Below are 26,144 nucleotides of genomic sequence, written 5' to 3'. Positions count from 1 at the left end.
ACGTGGCTTCCTCCTGCTCCAGAAGTAGGGGCTGGCGCCTGGCAGAGCCCTCCGCACACAGTGCTAACAAAGTCTGGTGTCACCCCCGCTTTACAGATGGGGAGACTGAGGCTCCTGGAGGGAACCTGCTCATGGTAACAGCCAGTCAGTCCCAAAGCCAGGATTCAAACCCAGGCAGGCTTTTTTTTCTTTTTTCTCTTTTCTTCCTTCCCTTCTTCCTTTCCTTTTTTCTTGCTTTCTCTTTTTATAACTGAAACATAACTCACATACCAAAAAATTCACCCTCTCAAAGTGCCTAATTCATTACTTTTTAGTATATTCACAGAGCTATACATTCATTGCCTCTATCTAATTCTGGAATATTCTCTTCACTCCAAAAGAAACCCCTTCCTCATCAACAGCACCCATTCCCATCACCCATCCCCACCAGCTCCTGACCACTAATCTGCTTTCTGCCTCTATCAATTCACCTGTTTCGGATATTTCATATAAGTGGAATCATACAATACGCGACTGGCTTCTTTCACTGAACATAACATTGTCAGATCCCATGTTGTAGTATGTGTCACTACTGTATTCCTACTTATTATCGGAATAATATTCCATTGTGTGGCTGTGCCACTGAGCTCTTTCCTAACTCCTTGTTATAAGGTCTCTCCAGTAGTGGTTCAGTAGGTATTTGTTGGACGGATGTCGAGTAGACAGGACTGCTGTTCCGTGTGAGAAAAGGCTCTTCTCTACCTACAATCGCCCAAACACTGCAGATGCAGGAGAGAGCCCCCCCCAGCCCCCACCAAACTTACACACACGACGTTTCCTGTTACCTGTAGTGGAGGACAAATCGACAGGCCACAGCCCCTAGGAGCAGGATGATGGTCAGGTAGAGCTTGAACTTCTCATACTCGTCCTTGTAAGCAAATCTGCAGTGACAGACACCCCCCAGGAAAGGTCACGTAACTATTACTATAGTTAACAATAATATAACCGTATCCCGTCTGGGGACACAATCCTCAGCACCATCAGATCCTCTGCCTACCATCAGCCACTGCCCACAGGAACCTCGTGATCCCACTAAAGGAAAGCTCTGGCCTTGAGTGAATGGTGATGGTCAATGAGACAAAGAGGACAGATGAGCAAAGCTTCCCATGTCCCTGGGCTCCTGGGGTAGGTCTCTGGGCTGGTGATGGGGATGGGCAGGGCGTGGAGAAGGGCTCCTCCCTAATCAGCTACGGCAGCAGAAATGCCACACTTCGACCGCCCCTGGGACTGACTGATCTCAGGTGGACAGCACTGCTTGCTTCCCAGGAGAACCGTGTGTGATGAGGGGTGGAACGGAGCAGGGACCGTTTCTCACGGGAGAGTGGCAGTTCTGCTCACCCAATGTACTGACTGCAGGAAAAGAAGGAAGGAACGCTCCCAAGGTGGTCTCCTCCCTGAGCAGGAGAGTGTCAGAAAGACCAAGGGCCACAGCCCACACTATAAATTTTTTTTATTCACACAAAAATTCTAGCTAGTTAATTTCTTCTAAGTCGAAAGGGCAAAATTCCTGGATTCCCTAAAGTCGGGCGGGGGTCAGAGATACTTACTTGGCCTGGTTGCTGAGAAGGGTCACATTCACATTGCCAAGGACAAGATTTAAGTAGAGTCTGGAAGGAAAGCACTGGTGAGAGTTGACTCTTTCCTTACCAGCCCTAGGAATGGGCCCCAACCAAAAACATTCAAACAATAAGCATGCCTTGAGCACTGATGTTAGAAAATAGCATGCTAAACTCAGCAGAAAAGATTCTCACATGGAGAATAAAGACTAACTAGAGAATGAGACAACTGTGACACATGCAGTCATGACTAAACCATTTCCCCCCATCTTAGCTGGCTTAGAGACCAGATTTCCCAGGCACCCATGCAGCTCGTGTGAGCATGGGACTGAGTTCCAGCCAATGAGGTGATGGAATGTGTACAATCTCTACAATCTCTAGGTCAATTTAAAAAGGGTTCTTTTTTTTTTAAGATTTTGTTTATTTATTTGACAGACAGAGATCACAAGTAGGCAGAGAGGCAGGCAGAGAGAGAGGGGGAAGCAGGATCCCTGCTGAGCAGAGAGCCCAATGCGGGACTCGATCCCAGGACCCTGAGATCATGACCTGAGCGAAAGGCAGAGGCTTTAACCCACTGAGCCACCCAGGTGCCCCAGAAAGGGTTCTTTTTTAAAGCTGAAGTATAACCTTCAATATATTTATAGGTATACCTACAGTATATTTTATGCCTGGCTTCTTTCCCTCAATACTATGTCTGGGAGGTTCACCCACATTGTCTGTGTATAGTGTTCCCCTGAGTGGACACCCCACAACTTATTTATCCATTCTACTACCAATACACGCTTAAGTTGTCTTCAGTTTTTGGCTAATAGAAATACACTGCTATGAACAGCTTTTTTTTTTTTTTCTAACTGAGATGTAATTCACATACCATAACATCATTCTTAAAAAAAAAAAAAAAAAATCTTTATTTATTTATTTAAGTGATCTCTACACCCCTCATGGGATTCGAACAACCCTGAGGATCAAAAGTTGCATCCTCTTCCGACTGAGCCCACCAGGGATCCCTGTAACATCACCCTTTTCATGCCCACAACTTCATGGTTTCCAGTATATTCACAACATTGTACAGCAACATCACCATTACTTAATTCTATATCATTTTTTTCAAGATTTTATTTATTTATTTGACAGACAGAGATCACAAGTAGGCAAAGAGGCAGGCAGAGAGAGACGGAGAAGCAGGCTCCCTGCCGAGCAGAGAGCCCGATGCAGGGCTTGATCCCAGGACCCTGGCATCCTGACCTGAGCCAAAGGCAGAGGCTTTAACCCACTGAGCCACCCAGGCGCCCCAATTCTAGACCATTTTCGTCATCCCGAAAAAAAGCCCATACCCATCAGCAGTCACTCCCTTTCCGCCCTCCCACAGCACCTGGCAACCACTATCTATTGCACATGTATGGATTTGCCTATTCTGGACATTTCACTTAAAAAAAGACTCTTGCAACATGGGACCTTTTGTGTCTGGATTATTTGCTGTTGACCTTCTTATACATGTCTACTGGAGGCCAGAAGCACTCATTTCCATTGGCTGTGCAGACAGGAGTGGAATTTCTAGATTATAGAATAAGTATGTTTTTGGCTTTCCCAGGAAACAGCAAACTTTTTTTTTCTAAAGGGTATCTGCTTGCCCTCCGCTCCCTGGAGATGTGACGGTGAGAGCCAGCTTTGGCCGCGTAGGTGAGGACAAGTCCCTGAAGGGTGGTGAACCAGCGAGCTGGAGATGGAAGCACCGAGTCCCTAGATGACCCCATGAGCCCGCCACTCTTGGTCCCCTCAGCTCTGGACTGCTGTGTATGAGAAGAGAAACCTCCCCCTTGTTTGAGCCCCCATATCATTGGGCTTTTGTTACAATAGCCTGTACTCTAATGGCACTAATAAAGATGCAAGTAAAGAGTTACAAAATCTCAGGGGAGGAAGGGTTTAATTCTACAGAGGGAGGAGGGGGTCTTTGGAATGGCTTCACCAAGTTGGTAACATTTGAACTGGGCTTTGAAAGGCGAGTAGAAGGCTGAGAGGAGAAAAGCAAACAGAAGTGTCTTTCTAGCTCTGAATAAATTCTAGGGGCATTTCTGGTCTGATGTCACTGGAACAGAGATGTAAAAAGAACTTCAATCCCCCACCACCACCCCACCACCGCCCCCGCCTAGAGATACAGGCCCTACTTCCTGAAAGAGCAGTGCCATTTCCCTTTGGAGAATCTCTTTTCCCCTCCAGGTCCCGGGGGAAAGCATATGACCCAGCCTTAGCCAACCAAAGCACTGCATCCTCCTGATTGGGTCAATGATGGTCATGTGACACAATGGTCTCAGGCCAATGAGACTCAGTCCTGGGACTTTTCCCAGAACTACAAAAAAACAAAGAGGCTTTCTCTGCTGGAATTGCTAAGCTGGCAGAATGCAAACCCAGAGCGCCTGGGGCCAGCTTGTAGAGAAAGTCTCCCTAAGAGCAAGACACACATGGCAAAGGGAATAAAAGGAAAGCTCATGGAGAGACAGAGCCTAACAGTATCATTTGAGCAGCAGGATCCAGCCAGACCTGCAGCCACATCTGCACCTTGAGGTTACATGAGCCAATAAATTGCCCATTTTTTTGTAAGCACTCTGAGTTGGGCTTTCTGTCATTTGTAATCCAAAGATTTCCAACTGTCACAAAATATGCAGAGGACTGATGAGGCTGGAGCTGGGAAAGTGGACCTGGGTTGCTCTGTAAAAAAGGGTCATGGGAGGGGCGCCTGGGTGGCTCAGTGGGTTAAAGCCTCTGCCTCTGCTCAGGTCATGATCTCAGGGTCCAGGGATCGAGCCCCACATGGGGCCCTCTGCTCAGTGGGGAGCCTGCTTCCTTCCCACCCAACTCAGGGAGTTTTTCCTGTGGCACAAGAGGAGAAGCCAAGAGGAATGGCTTCAAGTGTAAAAGAACTAGTAAGCCTCCTGACCAAGGGCTCTGATTCAGCGCTTAGGCAAAACCGGGAGAAAGGGCCACAGGGAAGGGATGGGAGTGCACTTAGCAGCCTACCTCGGGTTCTGATAGAACACTGTCCGATCTCACTCTGGAACTTCTCCAAAAGTTCCATGGAGAAATGGACTTCTCCAAAGGAGGAAGAATGTTCACATCCAAATCTGGGCTAAGCCGCCTGAGCAGAACACCCCCCTAATGTCTTTGAACCTTGTAGAATTTGGGTACCTGGGTCTGACTCACCAAGCTGTAGACAATACAAGAGCTCCCAGCACAAGGCTAGGCATACAGCAGGCACTCAATACATGTTTGTTCTCAAAGGAAAAAAAAGAAAAAAGAGAGAGAGAGAGAGAGAGAGAAACCAACAAACACACTCTTAAGTGCAGAGAACTGATGGTTACCAGAGGGGAGGGGGCTCGGGAGGGGTGAACTAGGTGACGGGGATGATGGAGTGCCCTTGTTGAGATGAGCACTGGGTGACATACGGAAGTCTTGAATCACTCTGTTGTACACCTGAAAATAACACGATACTGTTTGTTAACTATCCTGGAATTTAAAATAAAAATAAAACCAGTGGGGGCACCTGGGTGGCTCAGTGGGTGAAGCCTCTGCCTTCAGCTTGGGTCTCATCTCACGGTCCTAGGATCAAGCCCCGAATCGGGCTCTCTGCTCAGCAGGGAGCCTGCTTTCCCCCCCCTCTCTGCCTGCCTCTCTGCCTACTTGTGATCTCTGTCTCTGTCAAATAAATAAATAAAATCTTTAAAATAAAATAGAATAAATGTTTGTTCTTTGGGAGAAAACATCTTTCCTCTTCACCTCAGGTGAGACCAGGCATGCAGCAGGTGCCGGAAACCAGATCTTGTATGTGGTTTCTCACAAAAGGTCTTCTGAGATCCCCTCCTGTTCCATGGAGGAATGTATGAGGAAGCCTCCTTCTCTTCCTGCCCTTGCTTCCCTTCTTTCCCCTCAACCTCAAGCCCTAGCAGGGAGGTAGGAGTCACCAGACCAGGTACGCTAGGCCTGGGCATCTGCCCACAGCAGGGGTCCTACCCATTCTTCTTGGGCAGGTAGGCCTCCATGTCGAAGAAGACGTTCTGCCGTTCCTTGATGTTGGCACTCATCTGCTGAATGAGCTCTGCCTCCTCCCGGCTGGCATGCTTCCTGTACCTGTTCAGTCAGAGATGTGGGCACAGGAGAAGCAGGGGTGTTACTCAGACTGGAGGAAGAATGTGGGAGCTCTGGACCCTGCCCTCCCATCTTTCTATCTCGATGCTTCTTACAACCTCAATCAGTCTCCTTGCCTGCCTGGGGATCACAGCACCCATTGGACTCCTTCACCTGTGGGGGAATGAAAGCACTTTCCAAACCATGAAGACATGAGGACTGGGAGGTGAACATATGATCGTGGCCTTAAGAACCGAACTAAGTCATGAGCTTAAGTATTTCCCCCTGGGGATCCCAGACTTCCTACCACCTACACCAAAGACCTACAGCAACTTTCTTCCAGGAAACTACCTCTCATCCTCTTTCTCCCTCTATATGGTTCCAGTAAGGCTCTTCCGTCCCCCAGGTCCATGAACTGAGCACATGACCCAGTACTGCCTAACCAGAGTCTCAGTGATTGGTTTACAAATGAACACGTGACCAATTCCAGCCAATTAGGATCACACCCAGAACTTTTACTGAAAAACAAGTTATTCTCCTGGGGTAACCCAACGAAGAGGAAGGAAGACTGGAGACTTATATCTGGAAAATATAAGTTGGGCACTGCTGGAGGCCACCTGGGTGACCATAAGGGGGCAGTCAGCCTGAGCGTGAAGCCAATCTAGAGGAAGGCAGGATTTAGAAAGGGGGGAAAAACAAACAGATTCCTAAAAACATCTTTCGACCCCAAGATCCAGTGATGTCTGAAGCGACTGCTGTTTTTTTTTCCATTAAAATTTCCATTCTCTGCTTCAGCCAGCTTTGAGCTGGGTTTCTGTCCCTTAAAACCCGAGGAGCTCAGCCTCGCCTACCTCTGGAGTGTGTGCTTCAAGTCCTTCAGGCGCGTCTTCTGCTTGTTGATGGAGCTGCTACACAAAGTCTGGAGCGAGGTCAGCTCCTCCAGCTTCTGCTTGTAGATCCTGTGGGTCTCCTGAGGGATGGAGGGGCCCGAGCAGAGTGTACGGGAGAGTGTGAGTGGGTGGTTTTGCACAGCCGGACATGACCGTGGAAGTCGGTTTGAGAGCTAAGATGATACAACTACTACGATCAGAGAGGTGGCTTAGACAACTAGCACGGGAATTGGGGAACGCAGCACGGCATAGCAATTCTGTAAGAAACTCGCGGTTTTTTCCTACCCAGGTAGGAAATAATGGCAACAGCAGCCAACTATGCCTCTGAGAAGCGAACTCTTGTCAACCTCTACTTGGTCCAGGAGTCAAGAGTCTCCGTGTCAACAGCAGTCATGTGATCCACGCCTGGCCAATCAGTATCCTCCAATGCCCTAGCCACTGATTGGTTCAGAGGCAGCAGACACATGGCTCAAGCTGGGCCAATGAGAGTCAGCCCTGGGACTCTGGTTTAGAATTATTGGTTTAGAAACCCCCTCCTTCTTCTGGGTTTGCTAATCTGGGAGAAAGTACACCCGGGGCTGCTGAGCCAATGAAGCCAAACAGGAAAACAGAATTGCAATGCAGTACGAGACAGAATTCTCACCATCAACTGAGCCCTTAGATCTAACCAGGTCTGAAATGTAACGCTCTTGATGATATGACGCAGAGACTCCTTTTCACTTAGGCCAGTCTGAGTTGGGTTTCTGATCCTGGCAATGAAGAGAGCTTTTGCTAAGCCAACTAAGAAAAGGACACACCTGTTCCCTTAGAGCCAGCCCTCCCTACCCCAGGCTCTGGAAATAACCACTCAGGACCGCAAGGCCTGGGGAAATACAAGAGACTTCACCTCAAGGCAAGGAGAATGAACACATTAACTTAATTTCTTAATCTTGCTGCCCCAGCGCAACTCCCCCAACATTCCGCCATATGCTCAGAAACAAGCCCTTCCCCCCAGTGTTCTGATAATCTAAGACAAGCAAGCACCAACAATTTGGAGGAAACAATATGAGGGACAGGGACCATGAAATTAAAAACAATAACCCAAGGAACATATTTAAAGTGTCTGTTTTCTTGAGTGGGGAGAAATGTATTTACCAGGGAGAGAAAAAGGGGATAGTCAAAGGATGAGGTCAGAGCCTAAACGGGGTCTCCAGATATCTGCCAAGCGGGGTCTCTAGATAGGACAGTCAAGACAGAAAATAAAGAATCGAAGGCAATGAAGTGAACACGTAACAATTAGGAGCAACATCAAAGAACACTGTGAGCAAGTCTCCCCTGAACCCGAGATGAGAGAGCCTGTCCCCTGAATTCACACAGCACCCTCACTCTCTCCTTCCTGGGTCCCCGGAGAGGAAAATCATGTCTTTTACATAACTTTCTCTTTGTATTTATTTATTTTAAAGATTTTTATTTATTTGACAGACAGATCACAAGTAGGCAGAGAGGCAGGCAGAGAAAGACAGGAGGAAGCAGGCTCCCCACTGAGCAGAGGGCCCAATGCGGGGCTCGATCCTAGGACCCGGGGATCATGACCTGAGCTGAAGGAAGAGGCTTCAAGAGGCTATCGTGTGTGTGTGTGTGTGTGTGTGTGTGTGTGTGTGTTCTTGGTCTATATCAGGCAACAGTGAACTACAATCCATAGGCCAAATCTCCAGCCACCAGATTTTGCATGCAGTAAGCTAGGAATGGTTTTTGCCTGGCTGGAGGGAAAAAAAAAATCAAAAGAATATTTCAGGACGCATGAGAAGTCCACGAGGTTGAAATTTCAGAATCCGTAAATAAACTTCATTGGAGCACAGCCACACCCGCTCGTCTGCGTATGGCCGAGGATATGCAGCTCAGCGAGTAGCTGTGACACAGACCATATGGCCCGCCAAAATCTAGGATCCTCATTACCTAGCCTTTCTGCCAAAAAAAAAGTTTGCCTACTCCTTCCTAAACCGTTGGTCGTAGACAACATGCTTCTTTACTCTTAAACACTTCACAGCACCCATTTCCTAAGAATGTGGCATTCTCGGGGTGCCTGGGTGGCTCTGTAGGTGATGCATCTGCCTTAGGCTCAGGTCATGATCCTGGGGTCCTGGGAATGAGCCACCAGTTGGGCTCCCAGCTTCTCCCTCTCCCTCTGATGCTCTATCCACTCCTGCTCACTCTCTCTCTCTCTCTCTCAAATTAAATAAAATCTTGACAAAAAACAAACAAAAACAACAACAACAACAAAAAAAAAACTCAACATTCTCTCATATATCCATAGTACAATGATCAAATCATCGTATCTCTTTAGGTTCCTTTAACAGTTCCTCAACTTTGCTTTTTTTTTTTTTTTAAAGATTTTAGTTATTTATTTGACAGAGACAGACACAGCAAGAGAGGGAACACAAGCAGGGGGAGTGGGAGAGGGAGAAGCAGGCTTCCCGCTGAGCAGGGAGCCTGATGCGGGGCTCGATCCCAGAATCCTGGGATCATGACCTGAGCTGAAAGCAGACACTTAGTGACTGAGCCACCCAGGCACCCCTCAACTTTGTCTTTCATGACATGGACTTTTTTTTTATTTTTAACTTGACACAGAGAGAGAGATCACAGGTAGGCAGAGAGGCAGGCAGAGAGAGAGAGAGAGAGAGAGGAGGAAGCAGGCTCCCTGCCAAGCAGGGAGCCCGATTCAGGGCTTGATCCCAGGACCCTGAGGCCATGACCTGAGCCGAAGGCAGAGGCTTAACCCTTTGGCTTAACCCAGGGACCCCATGACATGGACATTTTTAAAGGGTTCAGTCCAGTTGTTCGGAAGACTGTCCCTCCATCTGGGTTTGTCAGATATTTCCTCGTGAGCCAATTTTGGTTATGCTTCTGGGACAGAAATGCCATTAACATGATGCTGTGCCCTCCATTTCTCCTATCAGGAGGGACACAGTGTCTGTGATGCTAACTTTGCTTGCTGCCCATGCTTTCTCCATTCACAGTGACCAGCTTCCTATCTGTAATTAACAAGCACTCTGGAGAGAGGGAGGCTGTGATTTACTCCCTTTTGAATTCCGGGGCCCTCTACATTCAACTAATCTGCTAGTAATAAAGGAAACCCTCCAGAAAGGAACAGGAATGAATGAATGAATAAATAAATAAATAAATAAATAAATAAATAAAGGAAAACCTCCAGAAAGGGACAGAAAGGATGGGGGCAGAGAGATCCCAAGTATGAGGCCTTGAGTAGGTGGGGCCTCTGACTCCAGAGTCCTCCACAGGAATGAATGAATGAATAAATAAATAAATAAATAAAGGAAAACCTCCAGAAAGGGACAGAAAGGATGGGGGCAGAGAGATCCCAAGTATGAGGCCTTGAGTAGGTGGGGCCTCTGACTCCAGAGTCCTCCATAACAGCAGCTGAGGCTCCTGAAAGATGAAGGGCTCTGCTAACTCCTGGCACTCTGTGGGGTGGGGTTCCCACCACAGAAAGATAAGACCAAGACTGCAACATCAGGCAGCCAGATGCTCACCAGGCTCTCCTGGGTTTAAATTAATATTTAATTTCTTAAGTAAAACATGAAGACATTATCCTTGTTAAAAATTAAAACACTACCGCTATGCCTACAGTTGGCTATGAATATCCCACATCCTGTCTTCCTCCCTTTCTCCAGAGGTAACTGCTGGTACCACTTTCTTCTGTCTATGTATTCTTCCAGACTGTAGCCTGGCATTTCTATGTTCTATATAGACCTATTCCTATATATATGCACATAAATATATATACATACATATGAGAAATGCACACTGTTGTAAAACCAAATTGTTCCTAATGCTTATTACTTCCTTTAGTAACAGGACCCCACTGAGTAGTAGCTAGGCACATGGCCGTCCAGTAACAGACATTTCTCAGCCTCCCCTGCAGCTACGTGTAGCAGCAGGAAGACGAGCTGGCCAAAGGGAGGTGTGACGTGTGTAACGTCTGAACCACACCTTTATAAGGAGCTGTTGGTCCTCTGCTGTCCCTTTCCCTAACAGGGATATGGTGACAACAGGTGCAGTTAGTTACCTTGAAACCAGAGATGGAAGCCGCGTGATGTCAATGGCAAAGCCCACTGTCCCTTCCCCAGCCAAGCCAAGCTCATGTGACCGAGCTTTGCACCTGTGATGGTGTTAAAACATGATCGCCCATCCTTTAGCATCCCTCTCATAGAGGTGGGATCTCTATTCCCTCCTCTTAAATAAAGACAGGCTTGTGGCTGGTGTGACCAATAAAATATGGCAAGAGCAACACTACAGGCTCTGAGAAAAAAAGTCGTGAAGCCCATGTGGCTTCTGCCTTATTGCTGGAACACTACCTTTAGAGCGAACAGTCCAACTACCCTGAGGCCACCATGTTGTATGGAAATCCTAGCCACATAGAGAAGTCACACGTAGGCACTCTGCCCAACAGTCCCAAATGATACGAACATTCTCGTGATTGTAGATCAGACATCTAGATGTGTGGGTAAGGAACCACCAGATGATTCCAGCCACAGCCAAGTAAGCTACTCCCACCCATTCAGTCTTTCCAGCTAAGATCTCCGACATCACAGAGCACAGTCAAGACATTCTCATCATGCCCTGTCTAAACTCCCGACCCACAGACTCCATGAGCAAAATGTAATCATTGTTGTTTCATACATATGAACACACATAACTGAACACCATTTACCCTGGACCACACTTCCCTTTGGACTGTTACATGAGAAAGATGCTATCTCATTTAAGCCTTTTTTTTTTAATTTGGGGATATCTTTGTTATAGCAGCTTAGCTTATATCTTAGCACATACTTTTGATTTTTAAAAATATATTAACGGGGGGCATCTGTGCTCGCTTCGGCAGCACATATACTAAAAAAACGGGGGGCACCTGGGTGGCTCAGTGGGTTGAAGCCTCTGCCTTTGGCTCTGGTCGTGATCGCCTCTGCCTTTGGCTCTGGTCGTGATCCCAGGGTTCTGGGATCGAGCCCTGCATCGGGCTCTCTGCTCAGCGGGGAGCCTGCTTCCCCCCTTCCTCTCTCTCTCTCTGCCTGCCTCTCTGCCTATTTGTGATCTCTGTCTGTCAAATAAATAAATACAATCTTTCCCAAAAAATACACACACACACACACACACACACACACATACATACAGTATCAGGGGCACCTGGGTAGCTCGGTCGTTAAGCATCTGCCTTCAGTTCAGGTCATGGTCACAGGGTCCTGGGATTGAGCCCCACATCGGGCTCCCTGCTCAGTGGGAAGCCTGCTTCTCCCTCTCCCCCTCCCTCTGCTTGTGTTCCCTCTCTCACTGTTTCTCTGTCAAATAAATAAATAAAATCTTTAAAAATATAAATATATATAAACAGTATCAGAATATGGACATGATTCCACAAGTTTCTTTTTATCGTTCAACAATATGTCTTGAAGATCTACCAACATGAGAATGTAGAGATGTACTTCAATCTTTTTAGTGCTAGGCAATATTTCATGCTATGAACATATTACCGTTTACGGAGCCGTTCTAATGCTGGACATTTATTTAGGTTGTTTCCAGTCTCTGCCTGAAACCAACAATGCAACATTGACTAATAGCCTCGCACTGCCTCCCTGGGCACACACACAAGCATCTCTCTAGGGAAGAGAAGAAGGATCACTGGATCAGAGTGTACAGCCTTGTTTTTAGTTTTAATAGATCTTGGCGAACTGCCCACAGAGTGGCTGTACCGATTTACACTCCTACCCACAGCTTATGACAATTGTCAACACCTCACCAGCACTCAGTGACATCTACTTTTCTACAGGCACTTCTCTAATCTCTGCTGGTGATACTTTCTGCTCAATCCTAAGGCATCAGACTGGGTAGGGATAGGAAGTCCATGAGTCTTGCCACATTTTGTCCCCTGCATATGGAGTCACTCCTGCTCCCCCTTGGTTCTTTCTCTCTGCCATTAGCTAGAGCCACTCCCCAGGGGAGATCTTGTATTGGAGACCATACATCTGGGACCAATCTTGTCTTCAGTTCCAGATTCAAGATTTATCAGTTAGGAGGAGGACAACGTGGGGTTGGGGTGGGGGAGTCAGAAACAGGGCCTCAATGTGACATACTCTCCACTCCCGGGGCATTCCTTGCCCACACCCAGACTCTGCAGATTCTATCTCGTACCAGTCCCACAAGCAGCAGGAAAGGTTATCAATTATTTCTTGGATCCTAACTTCTCTTCAGACAGCTGCTTCCTATTCTCGCTCTTTAACTGTGGTAAAATACATATGAAATTTACCGCTTTAATAATTTAAAATTTCGGGTGCCTGGGTGGCTCAGTGGGTTAAGCTGCTGCCTTCGGCTCAGGTCATGATCTCAGGGTCCTGGGATCGAGTCCCGCATCGAGCTCTCTGCTCAGCGGGGAGCCTGCTTCCTCCTCTCTCTCTCTGCCTGCCTCTCTGCCTACTTGTGATCTCTCTCTGTCAAATAAATAAATAAAATCTTTAAAAAATTTTTTTAAATTTCTAAAATTTTTCTTATTTTAATAAAATACATATAATATTATCATCTTAATAATTTAAAAAATATTTTATTTATTTATTCGACAAAGAATAATAATAATAATAATTTTAAGTGTACAATTAGGTGGTATTACATGTGTTCACATCATTGTGAAACCATTGCCACCATCCATCTCTAGAACTTTTTCATCACCGCAACTGAAGCTCCAAATCCATTAAATAATAACTCCATTTTCTGTTTCCCCAGCCCCTGGAAACCACCATCCTACTTTGTCTCTGAATTTGACCCTCCAGATACTCTATATACGTAGAACCATAGATTATGTCTTAAAAAAAAAAAAAACCCAACAGAAGAGAATATAGTTTCATTGAATCATACAACATGTGAACCCTTCTAGTTCTTCATAATCTATGTCTGACTTCTCAGAAATATTTTGGGTGGGTGGAACTAGAGGGTATTATGCTAAGCGAAATAAGTCAATCAGAGCAAGACAATTATCATAGGATATCTCTGATACGAGGAATTTGAGAGGCAGGGTGGTGGAGCTGTGGGGGGTCAGGAGGGAAAAAATGAAACAAGATGGGATCGGGAGGGAGACAAAGCATAAGAGACTCTTAGTCTCACAAAACAAACTGAGGGTTGCTGGGGGTGGGGGGTAGGGAGTGGGTGGTGGACTTATGGACATTGGGGAGGGAATGTGCTATGGTGAATGCTGTGAAATGTGTAAGCCTGATGATTCACAGACCCGTACCCCTGGGGCTAATAATACATTATATGTTAATAAATAAATAATAAAATAAAATAAAGAAAAAATAAAAATAAATAATTTTTTTAAAAAAATACATATTTGGGGGAAAATGCAGAGAGCTTTTGAGGGGAGTGGGGGGAGATAAGAGACTACATTTTTTTAAAATTCCAATCAGTTAACATACAATGTTATATTACTTTCAGGTGTACAATATAGTGATTCAACCCTTCCATACATCACCCGAAGCTCATCACAAGTGCCCTCCTTAATTGCCATCACCTATTTAACCCATCTCCCCACTCCCCTCTCCTCTGGTAATGATCAGTTTGTTCTCTATAATTAAGTTTGTTTCTTGATTTGCCTCTTTTTTCCCCTTTGCTTGTTTTGTTTCTTAAATTCCACATATGAGTGAAATCACATGATATTTGTCTTTCTCTGACTTATTTCGCTCAGCATAATACCCTCTAGCTCCATCTACGTTGCTCCAAATGGCAAGATTTCATTCTCTTTTATGGCTGAATCATAGTCCATTTTATTTATACACACACACACACACACACACATACATATATACCACACCTTCTTTATCCATTCATCATTCGATGGACATTTGGGCTGCTTCCGTATCTTGGCTGTTGTGAATAATGTTAGTATGAACATTTGGGTGTATAAGTATCTGTTTGGAGTCCCTGCTCTCAGTTCTCTTGGGTATATAACCAGAAGTGGATTGCTACATCAAATAGTAATTCCACATTTAATATTTTTTTTAGGAACCACCATACCATTTCCCACAGCAACTGCACCATTTTACAACAGCTCTCTCACTCTCTCCTCTTTTTTTTTTAAAGATTTATTTATTTATTTGACAGACACACAGCGAGAGAGGGAACACAAGCAGGGGGAGTGGGAGAGGGAGAAGCAGGCTTCCCACAGAGCAGAGAGAGCCCAATGCAGGGCTCGAATCTCAGGACGCCAGGATCATGACCCGAGCCAAAGGCAGACGCTGAACAACTAAGCCACCCAGTCCTCCTCAACTGCTGTCTCTTCATGCACTGTCCGTGGGGTGGTTCTGGGAAGTCGGGTGGGGAATACAATTCTTGCCTGCCCTCGGAATCCCCGGCTATCCTCTGCACATGAGCGTGTCTCTAGAAGACCCTCAGACCTGTGTTTGGAAATGCTTCTTCCAGGAGCAGGAAGAGCCACACCGCAGCAATCTAGCCCTGGCTTTCATCCAGTCGGCCTTGAACCTGTAGCCTCAAATGGAATTGGTCACCATATGGAAGCCTTCTATTGTTTCTGCCAACTAGGCAGCTATTCCCCTTCTGGTTAATGTCTCCACAGTTTCTTTGGAAACCCAGCCCTCCCCATACTCAGTTACTGAAATCTGGCTAGGAATGGGGTTGAACTTGCCCCAGGTTCCAGGGCATGTGATCCGGGCCAGGCCAATCAGAATATTAGCCTCAGGACCCAACTGGCTGATTCAGGGACAGGCATTCAAAACCCACAAATCTTAGCGGGCGGGGGGTGGGGGGGCTTTTACCAGAACTGCTTTAAAAGAGCAGCTCTTTTCCACTAGTCTGAAGGAGGAAGAGCTCGTGTGAGCCCAGAGCTAGTGGAGCTGTCTTGCTTGAACATGAATCCAAATGATGGGAAAACGGGGCAGAGGGTCAGATGAAGGCTGAGCCTGGATGGCTCCATCTGAGCCACTGGATCAACTCGTACCTGCAGCTGGTACGCCTCTGACTTCCCAACTACATCAACAAAGAAATGCTGTTTTATTCTGTTTGGCTTTGCCAGTTTGGATTGAATGTCTTTATTTCAGAGGCAAGTGTCAGAATCTAGATTAAAATGCCAAAGCACATGGGGTGCCTGGGTGGCTCAGTGGTTAAGCCACCGCCTTCGGCTCAGGTCATGATCTCAGGGTCCTGGGATCGAGCCCCACATCGGGCTCTCTGTTCAGCGGGGAGCCTGCTTCCTCCCCTCTCTCTGCCTGCCTCTGCCTACTTGTGATCTCTGTCAAATAAATAAATAAAATCTTAAAAAAAAAATAAAATAAAATAAAATAAAATGCCAAAGCACAGAGTTCTCCTTCTAGGCAAAGTTAGCCACACAAAGTAAGAAGAGAAGCCACAAATCTTGGACTCACTATTACCAAACTCTGGCCCTGGGCCCTGTCATCCTAAAGACACCAAAAACAAGGACTTGGAGCCTCGTCGAACGAATCCTTCATCAAGCCAGTAACTAAGCAGACACCTAAAAATGTAGATCTTTGAACAATCAAATTGGGTGTTTTTTCTACAAACCAAAAACCTTAGCCATCATTTTTTAACAATTTTGAGGTGTAATTCACTCATTTTTTAAAAAGATTTTATTTATTTGACAGACAGAGATCACAAGTAGGCAGAGAGGCAGGCAGAGAGAGAGGAGGAAGCAGGCCCCCTGCTGAGCAGAGAGCCCTGAAGCGGGGCTTGATCCCAGGACCCCGGGATCATGATCTGAGCCGAAGACAGAGGCTTTAACCCACTGAGCCACCCAGGTGCCCCTAATTCACTAATTTTATGTGTACAATTCAGTGATGCTTATATATTTGCCAAGTTATGCAACTATTACCACATCATTTTAGGACATTACACCACCCAGTAAGATCCCTCGCGTCTATGACCATGCTCACTCCTCCCTCTGCTCCCCTCCCTCTGGCCCCTGGCAACCCCTACCCTACCTTCTGTCTCTACAGATTTGTCTTTTCTGAATAGTTCACATAAATGGAGTCATACAGTTTTTGTGTGGGGTCTGGCTTCTTTCACTCAGCAAAAAACACTCCTGTTTTTGAGGTTTATTCATGTTGTAGCATACACAAGCGTTCCTGCTTTCTGAAAGTTCACGTTATGCCATTTTGCTTTTACGAAAAACTGCCATTAGTAGAGCAATGGCTTTTTTTATAGAAGTAAGAATCCTCCTTGGATCTCTTTTGGTTGGCAAAAACAGGTACTAATGGAAGTCTTTCAAAAAAGCAGTGGTGGAACTCAAACTTTCGGGAAGCAGGGGATACTCTTTGCTTTACACCATTCTGGCTTATGAAAGGTTTCACCGGAAGGTGGTACTTTCGGATAGTAGGGGGGAAGCATGTATTACTACGTTCTTATGGCTACTTAACAATAAAAATTTAGTATAGATGCATCACACTTTGTTAATCCATTCACCTGTTATCGGGCATTCCAATTATTTCCACTTTTTGGCTATTATAAATAATACTTCCATGAATATGTACAAATCTTTGTGTAGACATATTTTCATTTCTCTTGGGTAGATACCTAGGAATGGAATTGCTGGTCATATGGTAAATGTACATTGAACTTTTTTTTTTTAAAGATTTTATTTATTTATTTGACAGAGAGAAATCACAAGTAAACGGAGAGGCAGGCAGAGAGACAGAGAGGGAAGCAGGCTCCCTGCTGAGCAGAGAGCCCGATGCGGGACTCGATCCCAGGACCCTGAGATCATGACCTGAGCCGAAGGCAGCGGCTTAATCCACTGAGCCACCCAGGCGCCCCTGTACATTGAACTTTTAAAGAAAATTATAAACTGCCAAACCACTATTTTAATTCTAAACTTGGCAGCAGTGGATTGGAACACGGGAAACACCAAACATTGGGAGTCCGCTCTCTGCACACGGTGCAGGGAGTACCAGCTTATTAAATGTGATTGACTCCCACATCAAGTTGCTACCTCTAAAAATAACCCCCAGTGCTGGGGGCACCAAAGTAGACAAGCAGCTGCAAAAGAAAGAAAGAAAAAACTCCATTTGAGAGCACAAAGCAAAGCCCCCAGCCCCTAACTTGTCTAGTTCAAGGCCAAAGAAAAGAAACACACTTGACAGAATATCTAAGGAAGGAGCTTTAAGCAATTAAAAAAAAAAGGATAATTATAAGCACTGCCAGTAAAGAATTAAATGCTAACTATATAAATTTAGTTAAAATCTCCAAAAGAGAAAAAAAAGCATGGTTCACTACTCGACTCTGCAGTAAATAATATCTACATGGTCATAATCACATGTAAATGACGTTGAACCTATAGAACTGCCTTTCTTTTTTCTTTTCTTTCAGTTTTTATTTTAATATTTTATTTATTTGTTTGACAAAGAGAGAGAGAGAGATCACAAGTAGGCCGAGAGGCAGGCAGAGAGAGAGAGGAGGAAGCAGGCTTCCCGCTGAGCAGAGAGCCCAACGCAGGGCCCCGAGATCACGACCCGAGCCGAAGGCAGAGGCTCAACCCACTGAGCCACCCAGGTGCCCCCTTTTCTTTCAGTTTTATTTATTTAAGTAATCCCTGCACCCAACATGGAGCTCGAACTCGTGACCCAAGATCAAGAGTCACAGGCTCTTCCAACTGAGCCAGCCAGGCACCCCGGAGCTGTTTTTCTTTATTAGCGTTTTGGTACTGTTGGGTTACTTTTTGGCCTCCTGCTCATTGTATTGTGAAATATATTCCAGGCATACAAAAAAGAAAATCATAAAATGGATAGAAAATAAACATCAGCGCCCATATTCTCACTCTCAGTTTAACAAAGAGAGTTAAAGGCCCCCTAAGTATTCTTTTGAGATGGCATTTCTATCCTCTGCCCCCAAAGAGGGGAACCCATTTGCTGGTTATTTCTGTCCCCATGTTCGCCCCAGATCAATTCTTTCCCTCTGCCCGAGGAGGCTGACCCCTATGGACAGCATCTCCTGGATGCCATTACCCTGCCTCCCACTTGAGATTGGCCCACGGGATGCACAGCAGGAAGACAGAAGCTGAGGTATTTTTGTTCCTCCTGCCTCCTCTGGTTTGCTGCAGCCTTCAACCATTGCAATGCTGTCCTGCAGCTCTCCTTCCCCAGCAACAAGCTTTGGCCAAACTCTGGTGATGCCCCCCTCCCTCTGCCCTTTTAGGAACAGGACTGGTCCCAGCTCTAGAGGCCTCACCCTTAAACTGCCACACTTCTGTAAACAGTCCCTCCTTTAAACTCCTTTGAGGGGTGCCTGGGTGGCTCAGTCGTTAAGCGTCTGCCTTCGGCTCAAGTCATGATCCCAGAGTCCTGGGATCGAGCCCCACATCAGGCTCCCTGCTTGGTGGGAAGCCTGCTTCTCTCTCTCCCACTCCCTCTGCTTGTATTCCCTCTCTTGCTGGCTCGCTCTCTGTCAAATAAATAAATTTAAAAATCTAAAATTAAACAAAAACAAAAAAACTCCTTTGAGTGAGATCCTTCTGGAAGAGTCATTTGCTTCTCATCAGGGCCCTGCCTGATCTCCACTATACTGAATCTGGCCCATATCACTCCCTTGTACTCCATAAACATGTATCAGCAAGCAATACATAGTATCGGTTAGAATGTGTTTAACTTTATCATACATGTCATACTGTGTATACGTCTCTGCAACTTTCCACTCAATGTTGCTCTTCTTTTAAAAAACATTTATCCAGGTTGACACATGTAGCTCTAGTTTCCTCATTCTGCTCATCATACCTCATTCTAAGAATGCTCAGTGGAATTATCCATTGGAAGAACATTATGTTTCCAGTATTTAGCTGTTAAAAACAAGTGTTCTGAAAATTCATGAACATCTCCACTTGAATATTTAACTTTGCAGATATGTATTACTTCTAACTAAACATGTAGGATGGATCAAAAGAGAGGGAGAGAGAGAAGCGCTAACATTGGCTCTATGAGCTGGGATGCCGATACCTCCTTTCCTACACAGCTAATTACCATCCTTCTATACCACGCACAGAAGACACAAACAAGCAGGTTTCTGTTGGAGGCTTAGGCAATCTGCTGCCTCTCCTGTTCTCTGAGGCCCCAAGCTCTGCCCCCGTGGGAAGATGAGGTTAATGATGCCAGGTCTCAGCATGGCTGTGGAACATCTGGAAATGCCTGCTTAACACAACTTGGCTACATCATAAGATCCAGAATCTGAGTCCACATTTACTGCAAGCATTGTCAGCAATGGAATCTCACAGCATTTTCAGACAGGGGCTCGGCCCAGAAGCATCGCAAAGTTGGTGGGCAACCCGGCAGGTTGCAACTGAGGCATGGCCACAAGCAAAACGTGGTGTCTGGTAGCTGTGCTTCTATCAGAAGTTTTTGAGAGATTACATTTATGTAGTTCTCCTTCCAAGGAATCAAGATCAAATGAAGATTTCTGGATGCTGAGTACACTTCACTAAGACTCATCACCATGAAAACACCACTAAGGACGGCAAGTTGACTTCACCAAAATGGCATCAGTTCTGTATTGGAAAGAACTCTGAGTCATGGGCCAGGATTGATTGGTGATGTCTGTTACAGGAGCGGTAAGTGCAGGTATTAGACAGCGGTGTCAGACATTTGGGAGGCAAGACAACTCTTCATCCCAGAGTTGTCGCTTCTTAGGTAAGTCATATAAGCTCCTTGAAGTTTCCTCAGCTGTGAAGGGGTCCTGAGATGAGTTTTCTGTAACAGGCCATATACTGGTTTATTTTTATAAAATCAGTTTTATTAAGGTATAATGTACATACCAGTCCAACAATTTTCAGGTGTACAACTAAAGGAAATCTGGCAAATATATACAATTGTGTAAACGCCACCGCAATCAGGACATACAACAAAGGTTCACAAACTGCTGGTTCACCATGCCCTTTGGGTCTCAGTACACTTCCCATAGTCTCCAGGCCAAATGATTGAAAAGTATTTATGTCCTAACAACTTAGTAGCCTTTGGTGGGGGGGAGAAGAATACGCAGAAATGGACAGAAACATTTTTATTTCACTCTGAAATAACCAAAATTATTTACTAATGGAATGTGTGAGGCTATTGGGCTCGGCACAAATTCTCAGACTGTGGAATCAGATTGGACACTGTCACCCTCCTTTCTTTTTTCACACGGATTTTCACACAGTACTTGATTTTTTTTTAAGATTTTATTTATTTATTTGACAAAGATCACAAGTAGGCACAGACAGAGAGAGGGAAGCAGGCTCCCTGCTGAGCAGAGAGCCCGATGCGGGACTCGATCCCAGGAACCCAAGATCATGACCTAAGCCAAAGGCAGAGGCTTAACCCACTAAGCCACCCAGGTGCCCCATACACCGTACTTGATTTTATTTATTTTTTTTTAAAGATTTTATTTATTTATTTGACAGAGAGAGAGATTACAAGTAGGCAGAGAGGCAGGCAGAGAGAGAGAGGTGGAAGCAGGCTCCCTGCTGAGCAGAAAGCCCGATGTGGGCCTCGATCCCAGGACCCTGAGATCATGACCTGAGCCGAAGGCAGCGGCTTAACCCACTGAGCCACCCAGGCACCCCACACCGTACTTGATTTTAATCACAGATCACTAAAAACCTAACTTTACAAAGATATGCCATCATCAGAAAAATGTGACCTAACGTGTAAGCATGAACTACCCCAAGTTAGCAGTTTAAACGGTGTAGGACAGATGTCACTGTGTTTCCCTTGAAAACTGAAAATATCCCATGGTGTCCCTGGGAGCTTAATGCAGGTCCTCAGGGGTGCCTTGACACAGTCTGGGAATGACAGACATAAACTACTTCTATGACCCCCCCACAAAAGATGCCTGTCCAGCATCCCTCTCTCTTTTCTTACTACCAGTATTTTCATTTTCCTTTATAGGTCTATCCAGATCGCCCTCATTCTTCTTTCATATGGTTTGTGTGGGACTCCTATGGGAATTACCAAGGAAAAGTCGCTCTGTTTTGGCCAGATTTGCTGAGTTGGGAGATGTCAGCCTGGGGTGGCCAATGCACCTCTTTGCCACAACATGAGAGAGACTGCCTGAGAATAAGGCTGATACAGAAGACACAGAGAGGGGGTGCCTGGGTGGCTATTTGGTTATGCATCTAACCCTTTGCTTCAGTTAGGGTCACGATCTCGGGGTTGTGGGATCGAGCCCCACCTCGGGCTGTACCCTCAGCATGGAGTCTGCTTGTCCCTCTTCCTCTGTTCCTCCACACACTTGCGAATGCACACGCATCTCTCTCTAAAATAAAAAAATAAATAAAATCTAAAAAAAAAAGAAGAAGAAGAAGAAGAAGAAACAGGGAGACACATACACACACACAGAGATATCATTGGAGCCCCTGGACCTAGCCTGGCCTGAAGCCATTTGTCACTGGACTTCCCAATACATGAGCCAATAAATTCCTTTTTTGGCTTAAAGCCAGCTAAATGGGGTTTCTGTCACTTGCAACTAAGAATCCTGACTAATGTATTATACATATGTGTGTGTGTGTGTGTGTATATACATATATATATATATATATTTCAGTGCTTTACTACATATACATTATATATAAAGAGAGAGCACATATAAAGTAATGCACGAATGAAATGAGACCCCACAAGTTCAAAAGCTTCTTTGCAGAGCCAAGAGTCTCAAGATACTTTGGGAGCTCACAGTGTGAGGAACCCCCAAAATATCTGACATACACAGCAGACCTGGGTTCAAATTCCAAAATTCCATGACTTTCAAGTTAGTTAATATCTCTTAGCCTCAGTCTAAAGCAGGGTTGGTCATTTAGATTAAATGGAAGGATCCATGTAACCTACAGTTAGCTCTTACCGTTATTATTGTCAGTCTTTGTTTTGTAGATAAAGAAACTCGAGCTCAGAGTGATGGCTTGGTAAAGGTAAGATACTAGACAGGCATAGGCCTCAGGCCTGAACCCAGGAACTGTGACTCCCTGTCCAGGGGCTTTCCACACAAAGCACTTCTAAAGAAAGAGACCCATTAGGCAATGCAAGATGGAAGAGAAAAGCCTACAAAAGTGTGCCCAGGGCACAGACCTGCCTTAAGCAGTGGTTAAGAGTATAGACCCTGACATTCAACAGCCTGGGTTTGAATCCTGACTCCAGTACTTACAAGACATGTGACTTTAGGTATATGATTTTCCCTCTGTAAAAGGGGACAACAGGATCTCTTTCATAAGGTTTTCATAAAATAATACTGACCTTCTTGCTTCTACCCTGTCCCTCTCGTGTCTATTGTATACACAGCAGCCAGAGAGATGCCTGTTTCATTGGTAGGAAAAGCCAAAATCTTTACAGTGGCCTACCAGGTCCCTGCATTTCTGTAAGGTCAGATTTAGGGAACAGCCTCTTCGGGCCACCTCCTTCCTGGATGGGGAGGGATGGGGTCAGGTTTCCAGTGATGCAAGTCAGGAAATGCTTATTAAATCACCTGCCACAGTGTCTGTAAGTGACCTTCTGTGGTCACATCACAGGCCACAGGGCCAAATGTTTGCTGGTCTCAGACTGATGCTCAATTCACCAGCATGGATGAAACCCCAGCCAGCCAAAACCAAAGTTCCCATAGCCACTTGACCTTGCCCCTGAGTCTAGTGAGGCCCTGGCAGATACAAATCAGTCAAAAGAGAACAGATCCTTTCCTCTAGAAAGTCCCAGAGAGTATGACTTTTGTGGTGAGGGGATTCCAAAGACATTTTGAATCCTCTGTGGTCTGACAATAGGTTTCCTCTTTCCTCTATTCATTTGAAAAAGGGAAGAAGAGGTGAAACACAGACATTAGCTGTGACCCCAAGAAAGAATCAGAGAGATACAAAGATGAAATCCACAAATCCCAGATTCAGAGGCAGATATAGGAAAATTAAGATACACAGGAATTTTCTGGTAAAAAAAAAAATTAATCCTTCCTTTTAGTTCCAATTTGTTCACCTGCCTCCCTGTTGTGACCTCCTTGCCCCCCAATAAATGTCTCCTATCTGAAAGTCTGTCCAACACATACCCAATGACAACGTATACCCTACTTATTATACACATATCCCAGAAACTTTCATCTCAGGAGTTCAAAGCTCTCATATTTATTATGGGGGATGTGGAAATGAGAAGAGAGAGTGGGACCTACCAGCACAATGACAGACATCCAAAATAAGCATTCAGACTACCAAGTTCTAATGGCAGCTTTACTTCTCAAGAGCTGTGTGACCCCCAGTTGAGTGAATTAGATTCTCAAGTTTTAGTTTCCTCATCTATGAAGATACAATGTCTATGACCTTGACACACGGGGGACTCTGTGGCCTTCCATCCATCACTGTCCTCTGACCCAAGAGCTGTCCACTAAACCTTGAGACTAGCAGAGTCCCTCCTCCCCACAGGCCCAGTCCATTCCAGTTCCCCCAGTGCTGAAGAACTGAGTAACGGACACCTCAGTTTCCCCACAGTCAGCTGTCCACCAGCCCTCGCTGTGCACCAGGGAACAAAACCCAGAATTCCCAATTCTTCTCTGTCTCCCACATACCTGCACCAAGTAAGAACACAACAACAAATCCAATGTCTCCTTTGCGAGCTCTGCCTGCCAAGACTAGCTAGGTAATTGCTGTTGATTGCATTAATTGCATGGCTCTGAAGTGTTAAGACAACTCCTCCTCCTAGTGTAAGGCAGGGCAAGGGAAAGGAATTCAGGAACGAAAGCTCCACACAGTAAAACTCTTCTCCCACTCCGGACCCTAACATCCCTTCCATGGCTTCACAGCTGAACATGACCCAAGAGCCCAGTAGGACAAAGTGTTAGGAAGCAGCTGAATCTTCTCGACGGGACTGGAACCAGACGAGTCCCCTGAGAACTGGGTGGGCCCCAAGCCCCAGACGTGAAGGAGAGGGCACCAACCCACACAAGCCACACAGGCCAAGAAAGGCATACCAGTTCTGGATACTTTATTCTCTGCTCATGCCTAAAACAGACCCCTCGCCCCCATCTTCCTGCTTCATCTCTGCAGCAACCCCCTCTTTAAACATCAGGGCCTACTGCCTCAGGTCCAGAAGACCCATCACAGACAATCTCCTCTCCCCTCCTCTGGACCCTGTAAGAGGACAGTCAACTGGAGATGAGAGCTACATGGACAAGGAAAATGTCATGGCTCCAGCCGGGGACAGGAAGAAGTGGGGCAGAGCTGTGCAGTATGGTTTCTGGCAAACAGAGCCCAACTTCAGAGAAAACAGGCACAATCTAGTAGCTGCAGAGGAAAAAGCCCCATCTCCAAAACTGGTCCAGGAGTCCCTCTTGGCCAACCCCAAGGTTTCATGTGTGAGACGTCTCTAGCCACCTGAGTTGGTAGCTGAGACCTGTCTGAACCTCCTTTCAGGGACAGCTTTTCCTGCCAGGGGCAGGGGCAATGCCATTTTCTCAAGGGGCCTCTCTTACATCTGCCCTCTCCCTACTCCGTATAAGGTTCTGGGCCAGATGGGTGAGAGCTGAGAGCAGCCTCTATCACGGAGGGAGGCAACACAGCTGTCAGAAGTGACAGATGCCATCCACAACGCCAAACTCAGCCTGCAGTCGCAGCACAGAAGAGGGCACAGACACCAGAGTCCCAAAGACGCAGAACAGGGGTCTCTAATCCCTGAGCAAAGCCTAGGGGTTCAAGGTGAACGGTTCCCAAGCACATCTCTCAAAATGTAGTTGCAGAAGAGAGCACTGCTCCACCAAAATACAGAAGTTGGGCTGCCAAAAGCAGGTGGACAGGAGTGCGGTTAGGAACGACCCCTGCGTAGGTGGGGGCTGGGCTGTTCTGAGTCCCAGCACATATATGTCCCCTCAGGCCTCCCCCACATGACACACCTGGAAGTTCCCCTCTGAAGCCACAGACCAACTTTCTGCAGAGAAGGAGGTGCGCGGAGCAAAGAGTCGGTGCGAAGGCGGAGTAATGGGGAGCTTCCACCGGGCGCCCCAAGTGGATGAAGAACTGAAGTGCTGGGAGATAGGAGGGTGCTGGCCCACGCGGACCACCAGCCCCCAGTGCCCAGCCATGGGCAGCCCCCTGGATGGTCCCCACCGCCCCGGCTGGGTTGGCAGGAAGGGGAAGGCACCGCACCGCAGGTAGCAGAGTTGCGCGACCAGGTGGCCCGGCCCTACCTGCAATTCCTGAAATTCTCCCTCCAGCTCATGCCACTCGCGCTCGCAACGCTCCAGCTGGCCGGACATGGTGCGGCGGTGAGAGGCGGCGGCAGCGGCGGCGGCGTCAGCTCCCGCAGCGTGGCGCGGGCGGCCACCAGCACCGGAGCCCGTCCGCCCGCGGGCCGCCTTCGGAGGCACCAGCTGTTCCTGCGCAGCCGGAGCCACGCGCGCACCTGACGTCACAGCCCCCGCCCCAGCGCCCGCCCCACCCCCTCGCCAGGAGGCAGGGCCCCGCGCATGCGCACGCACCTCCCCAGCTCCGCCCCCGCGCGCCCGCGCGCGGGGTCGGGGGCGCTGTAGTTTGGCGCGGGTTGGCTGTGTCTGCGGC

The 26,144-nt window shown here is 46.6% G+C and overlaps 1 protein-coding gene across 1 annotated transcript in view; it reads right to left on the bottom strand.

Annotated features, from left to right (window-relative positions):
* TMEM120B (transmembrane protein 120B) overlaps nt 1-25,899 on the bottom strand; it is a 42,470-nt gene extending 16,571 nt beyond the window's left edge. The window contains exons 1-5 of the mRNA XM_044244338.1: nt 25,775-25,899; nt 6,566-6,684; nt 5,601-5,717; nt 1,587-1,646; nt 825-920 (exon numbers count right to left, since the gene is read on the bottom strand). Of these exons, the coding sequence (XP_044100273.1) occupies nt 825-920; nt 1,587-1,646; nt 5,601-5,717; nt 6,566-6,684; nt 25,775-25,843 (461 nt within the window). The 5' untranslated portion in view covers nt 25,844-25,899. The remainder of the gene's footprint in view (nt 1-824; nt 921-1,586; nt 1,647-5,600; nt 5,718-6,565; nt 6,685-25,774) is intronic.
* Between the last annotated feature and the right edge of the window lie 245 nt (nt 25,900-26,144).

The sequence above is a fragment of the Neovison vison genome, chromosome 3 (assembly GCF_020171115.1).
Source record: "Neovison vison isolate M4711 chromosome 3, ASM_NN_V1, whole genome shotgun sequence".
Classification (NCBI taxonomy): domain Eukaryota; kingdom Metazoa; phylum Chordata; class Mammalia; order Carnivora; family Mustelidae; genus Neogale; species Neogale vison.
This window is presented reverse-complemented; position numbering and strand designations above follow the sequence as displayed.